General features: G+C 39.8%; 1 protein-coding gene across 1 annotated transcript in view; it reads right to left on the bottom strand.

Moving 5' to 3' along the window:
- LOC126986086 (uncharacterized) overlaps positions 1-6,503 on the bottom strand; it is a gene marked incomplete at its 3' end in the record, with an annotated part of 6,507 nt that extends 4 nt beyond the window's left edge. The window contains 3 exon segments of the mRNA XM_050841795.1: positions 1-140; positions 267-410; positions 6,040-6,503. The exon segment at positions 1-140 is cut by the window's left edge and continues 4 nt beyond it. Of these exon segments, the coding sequence (XP_050697752.1) occupies positions 1-140; positions 267-410; positions 6,040-6,146 (391 nt within the window).
- Positions 6,504-6,953: the final 450 nt, after the last annotated feature.

The following is a 6,953-nucleotide window of genomic DNA, read 5'->3' as shown; positions in this document are numbered from 1 at the left end:
TGCTTTTTGACTTGGACTTCAGCGCAGGGACAAAGGTGCCACAGCCAGTGACTGGGTCCAAGTCTTCAATGGGCTCCTCCTCCTCCTCCTTCTTAACACCAATCTCGTCACACTGGGTCAGAGCATCCTCGGAGTGGTCGCTGTGGGTGAATGAGAGCAGGTTAATAAAGATGTGGTGCAGTGGTTCACGTCCCTGACTACAAATCTGCGGGCCTGTGTTCAAATCCTGGCCTGGGCAGTGGCAGGAAGGTAACTTGATCACTCACCTGGTGCTACTTGGCTTGGACTTCAGCGCAGGGACAAAGACAGTATAGCCAGTGACTGGGTCAAAGTCTTCCATGCTCTCCTCCTCCTCCTCCTCCTTGATAGCAATCTCATCACACTGGGAGAAAGCATCCTCGGAGTGGTCGCTGTGGGTGAAAGGGAACAAGTTAATAAGGATGTGGTGCAGTGGTTAGCATCCTTAACTACAAATCCTTGATGCAAATATCCTCCTCCACCTTCTTCATACCAGTCTCGTCACACTGGGAGAGAGCATCCTCGGAGGGATCGCTGTGGGTGAAAGGGAAGATAAATGAGGCACCCCAGTCAGACTAAGGACACAATGACAATAGCATGGCGTGACCATAGCTGGGCGTTATCGCGATAAGTTATCACGATACTTTATCGCTGATAGCAAAATCAGGTTATCGGCCATCCGCTACTTATTCAAATATATATCGATATCTTCGTTACTTTTGTAACCAAACTAGCGATAATCACTACTTTTTTCCGCCTCTCAGGAAAAAAAAACGTTGTCTCCTCCCTACTGCGCATGCGTGGCCCAGGCACCCGGTGTTGTATGAAAATCTTCGGGGTATGAAATATCTTCAGTGAAGAGATTTCATACTTAGATCATCAACATTAAAACACTAGGTTGTTTTTTTGTTCGACTCAAAAATCAATATATCAACGAGAAAAATCATTTAACTTTGCCCCAAAAATTATTATTCACTGCCTCAAATTTGATATTCCATATTCGTTTGTGAGCATGCCATGGTATTGAAGGCACCCGGTGTTGTGTTATTTGGTGTCCCATCATCAAAAGCTGGCGCTTTTGTTTACAAACACTGGTCTCCCGTGAACTGCGCATGTTCAGACCAGTAAGCGTAGCCCTGTACAGTCTCACAAAGCTTTTTAACACATTAAGAGTTGCTGGAAGGCTGAATCAGACATACAGTACCACCATCCACGCTGTTTCTAGAACGACACTCTGTACATATAAATACAACTCGTACAGAGTGTCGGTTTAGAAACAGCGAGGATGGTGGTAGTGGTACTGTATGTCTGATTCAGCCTTCCAGTAACTCTTAATTATGGTTAAAAAGCTTTGTGAGACTGTACAGGTCTACGCTTGCTGGTCTGAGCATGCACAGTTCACGAGAGACCAGTGTTTGTAAACAAAAGCGCCAGCTTTTGACGGTGGGGACGCCAAATAACACAACACAGGTTCAGGCGTTTCTCATATTACTGTCCATATGTATTTACCTAGTTGTAATTTTACAGGGCCTGGGCTTACGCTCATGTGGTCCTGTCTCCGTATCTATAATTATCCAACTTTTCCTTGAAACTTTGCACACTCTTCGCCGATACTATTTCTTCACTTAATCTGTTCCAAACCTCTATATTTCTTTGTGGGAAGCTATATTTCTTTATGTCTCTTGAGCATCTTCCCTTCCTCAACTTTTTACTATGTCCTCTAGTATTCCTGCTGGAAGGTTCCTCTCTTAGTAGCAATTTCTCGTTATCTACTTCTTCCATTTTACTCAATAGCCTATATATTTGTATTAGGTCTCCTCTTTCTCTTCTTTGTTCTAGTGTTGGCAAGTCCATTTCCTTTAGTCTCTCTTCATATGTCAGTCCCTCCAGTTCTGGAACCATTTTTGTTGCCATCCTCTGTATTCCTTCTAGTTTTACTATGTGTTTCTTCATATGTGGAGACCACACTGTTTCCGCGTATTCTAGTTTAGGTCTGATCATAGTAGTTATTAATTTTTTTCATCATTTCTTTGTCCATGTAGTGGAATGCTATGCCTATATTTCTCACCATGTTATATGTATCACCAAAGATCCGATTTATATGACTTCCTGGTTGCATATAATCTTGCATTATTACTCCCAGGTCTCTCTCTTCATTTACTTTCTTTAATATTTCACCATCTCCCATTTTATATGTCCATTTTGGTCTTTCTACACTTTTTCCCATTTCCATAACATGACATTTCCTCAAGTTGAATTTCATCTCCCATTTCTGACTCCATTTCCAAATCTTGTCTAGGTCCTCTTGCAGCTCCTTGCAGTCTTCACTGTTTCTTATCTGTCTTTGCAGTTTAGCATCATCCGCGAACAGGCTCATGTAGCTGTTTATTCCCTCTGGCATATCATTAATATAGACTAGGAAGAGTACTGGTGCTAAAACCGACCCCTGGGGCACTCCACTTTCCACCGCTCTCCATTCCGATCTAGTGTCCTTGACCATGGTTCTCATCTCTCTTCCTCTTAAGTAGCTTTCCATCCAGCACTTCATTTTCCCTCTCAATCCTCCTTTATTTTCTAGTTTCCACAGCAGTCTTGAATGTGGAACTTTGTCAAATGCCTTCATTAAGTCTAGGTAAATGCAATCCACCCATCCGTCTCTTTCCTGTAATTTGTCCGTCACTCTTGAGTAAAAGCTCAGCAAGTTTGTCACACATGAGCGGCCTTTCCTAAACCCATATTGATTGTTTGTGATTAGATTATGTTCTTCTAGAAATCTCATCCATTGTTCTTTTATTAATTTCTCACATATTTTGCATACTACACTGGTCAGAGACACCGGTCTGTAATTTAGGGGTTCTTCCTTTTTTCCACTTTTGTATATAGGTACCACTTCTGCCCTCTTCCACTCCCTAGGCACTGTGCCAGTTTTTATTGAGCACCTAATGATGTCACATATCAGGCCAACTAGCTCATTTCTGCATTCTTTAAGTATAAAACCTGAAACTCCATCCGGTCCCACGGCCTTCCCTTCTTCCAATTCAACCGAAAGTTTTTTTATCTCCTCTTTATCTATTTTGACCTCTTCCATATATACATCTAAGTTGTTTTCTTGTGGTTCATTAAATAATGATTCTTTGGTAAACACTTGCTGGAATTTTTTGTTAAATAATTCCGCCCTGCCTTTGGGATCCTCGATCTCTACATTCTCTTCAGTCAGTCTTTCAATTGTTTCTCTTGATTTAATTTTTCCATTTATAAATCTATAAAATAGTTTAGGTTGTTCTTTACACTTTTCCACAATATCCTTTTCGTATCGTTTCTCTTCTTCCTTTCTCACTTTCACGTACTCATTTCTCTTTGCCTTAAAGTCTTCTTTGTTTCTTTGATTTTTGTTTCTTTTTAATCTTGACCACGCTTTGTCTCTCTTTACTTTTGCCTTTGCACATCTTGCATTAAACCAGTCCTTTTTAGCCCTCTCCCTCGGTCTGTATTTTGGTACGAACTTCATAACACCTGTGTTGTACGCCCTCATGAAAATACATATCATATTTTCCTTGAACTTCGCTTGTACTCATTAACTCTTTCCAATCCATTTCACCAAAAAACTTCTTGAGCTTTTCCACCCCTGCTTTCCTATAGTTTAATCTATCGCTTCTATAAGTCTCGTCTTGTTCCCTTCCTTCCTCCTCCATTACCATCTCTATGAGCACGTGATCACTTTTTCCCAGGGGGCAATCATACCTAAATTCATCCTTCACGTGAATTTCTCTTGTCAATACCAAATCCAGTCTTGCCGGTTCATCGTCTCTTCTATATTTAGTGCTTTCCTTCACCCTTTGTATCATCAAATTTTCCATCATTAAATTCAAGAATCTATTCCCCCATGCCACATCACTACCATTGCTCTCAAACCTTTCCCAGTCAACCTCTTTGCAATTGAAATCGCCAACTAGTATTACTCCTTTGTTTGCCTTAAGTAATCTCCTCAAACTCTGTATGGTGTCATCAATCATGATTTCATAATCTTCTTTACTTCATGATGCAGTTTTTGGTGGTACATAATATGTTACTGCAACCGTCATCCTTTCTCTGTTCTTGCTTTCCAAGCTTACACTCACTATCTCTGCTTTTCCCTCTCCATATTCTATTGATTTTACTAATAACTCTTTCTTTATCATTATCACCACTCCTCCTCCGCCTTTGCCCATTCTATCCTTCCTCCACACATTGTATCTTCCATCTAACTCAATTTGGATGTTTTCTTTTAGTTTAGTTTCAGTTAGTCAAACTATCATGGGATCCCTCTCTTTTAGACAATCTTGCAGCTCTATTTTACTAGAGATCAGCCCATCTACATTTGTGTACATTATTCTTATTCCCCTCTCTGTATCTTTCTTATCTAGTTTTCGCTCCCCTTTCTCTTCTCCCTTATGAACCATTTCTTGATTCGATCCCCCGAAATTCTCCAAAAAAAGTGCTTCTTTTTCTTCCTCAGATCTTGCGTTATTTTTTACTTTTGTCTCTGCCAGTAATTCATTCCATTTCATCCTTTCTTCTTCATTTCTATTTTTCTTTATATATATATCCTTACATCCTTCCGTTTCTTTTAGTTTAGTTGTTCTATATAGTATGTCTTCTTCTGCCATTTGTGATTTTAGTTTTAACTTAAGTGGTCTAGTTTTCCCTTCAATAAATGGACCCATTCTATAAATCTCGTCTACTTCCTCCTTGATACTCTGCCTTTCTGCATCATTTAGGTTCTTGAGTAGGTCTTTGACTGATTTCAGTTCCTCTTTATCCCTTTTTGGTTTATATGTTATGTTCTTTTCTTTCATCCCAAAAATAATAACACTTCTTTTTTTGTCTGCTACTTCTCTCACTAATTCTTCATTTTTCTTTAAGGCCTTGACTACCTCTTTCTCCACGTCTTCTTTATCCTCTTTCTTTTGCTGTTCTATTACTTCTCTTAGGCTTACATTTGCTTTTTCATTCTCCACGTCTTCACCTCTTCTCTAACTCTTTGTTCTTCTTTGTTTACCAGTTCCTTCAGGTTTTCATTTTCCTTTCTTACCACTCCCAAACCTTCCTTCATTGATCTTTCATACTTTGCTACTTTTTCCCTTAGCTCCTCATTTTCCTTAATCAATTTCTTCTCATTTTCCTCTAGTCGTTTTATCCTATTTCTCAGGTCGCTGTGGAATACTCTATTCTGCTCTTCTTCCTCATCCCTTCTCTTTACCATGCTGATCCATTTATCCAGTTTTCTTTCCATCAGTAGCACTCTCTTGTATAATGTCGTCTCATTTCTCGCAAAACCAGAGAACTCAGCTGAAGTACCTCCACCCTCGTACTCACTTTCCTCCCCGCTGTTGTTATCTCCTCCTCCTGCTCTTCCTCTTCTGCTTCTTGGCGTGATCCATCCCTGATCTTCCTCCTTCTCACTCATCGTACTAAACTGCATTAATGGAGACCCACCGAACCAACATTAGCGCAGCCCAGGCCTCTGCAACACTACACCAGGTATATTTCCTCCTTCATGTACATGTCAACTTGTGGTTTTCAGGTTATGTAAGTTTTCTAAAATATGGATAATGAAAATTTGAATTCATCTATGTTTTTTATTTGAAATATCAATGTAGTATCGTTTTCGCCTATCGGACTTATCGCTAGCTAGTATCGGAATTGTGGATTTATATCAGGTATCGCCTATATTTGTGTCTCCAGTCAACGAATATCGGTTATCACCGATAAGGTTTTCCATTATCAGTTATCAGTTATTGGGAATAAGGTTTTCTGTTATCGTGCCCAGCTATGGGCATGACCAAACACTCAGAGAGGGAAAGCCACAAACTTTAAAAGTGGTTAGTCTGCAAGACAACAAAGTCAAGTGACTGATGCGTGGAAGTGAGGTGCAGAGGGTCCTGCTTTGACTTGTGCAATGGATGACTATTTGCTCCTGCCAGGAAGTGGACATAACTGCCAGTGTGCTGCACTGCCTACTTGGTGTACAAGACTGCTCACCTCACTCTGTCCACCTCTGTGGGCTGCTGGGAGGCGGATGAAGCCTGGCTGCCTGTTGGCTCCTCCTCCACCTCCACCTTTACAGCCTCACACAGGGGCTCCATCATGTCCTTCCCTGTAAGGCAAGAGGTGAGATAATGACTAAATCAAAGGCTTCGACAGAAAAAATTTCAAACACTGAACTGTCCAACCTTGGTATAAAATGTTTACACATGACAAAAACATCTATGTGCAGTAGAATGTTGATGTAACTCAACCCCTAAAGGGCGGGCGCTTGTGACCATGGACGCTCGCTCAGGGCGGGGGGTTTGAGCTACAAACAGCTGTTCTTCAAGCACTCATAATCCATACAGTATACATGTTACAGTCAATAGTGCAAGAAAGACCTTAACACGTTCAGTGCAATATGACCCACCGCTGGGTCGTGGTATACTATCCATTCCTGCGATATGACCCACCGGTGGGTCATAGCATGATTTTCATATACATTTTTGTTTTAAATAACATCAATGAAATTTGTATGATACATGTTAATACAACAAACACATTCTTAAGGTGTGAAAGTAAACAGTTTCATAAATTTTATTATTTTATTCACAATTCAAGTTACATAAATTTGACCCAAATTTCAAGACCATTTATTTATCAATGTAAAGTAAAAGTTCAGCATTATTCATTATAATTCATATTGATGAATTAGATATGTTTGACAATTAAATCAGCATTCTTTGTAATATTTCCTTAAGTAAGTAATTGAACAATAATATACCTTAAAATACAAACACACCAAATTTGAATATTGAACTAACTAGGCTCTTCCTTGCTCATATGAACTTAGCTGCCTATGTGCCTTTCAGATCAAACGTAAAAACTTTTTTCATAATACATAATTCATAGGTAAATAATTTATAAGC

Source organism: Eriocheir sinensis, chromosome 61 (genome assembly GCF_024679095.1).
Source record: "Eriocheir sinensis breed Jianghai 21 chromosome 61, ASM2467909v1, whole genome shotgun sequence".
In the NCBI taxonomy this organism is placed as follows: domain Eukaryota; kingdom Metazoa; phylum Arthropoda; class Malacostraca; order Decapoda; family Varunidae; genus Eriocheir; species Eriocheir sinensis.
This window is presented reverse-complemented; position numbering and strand designations above follow the sequence as displayed.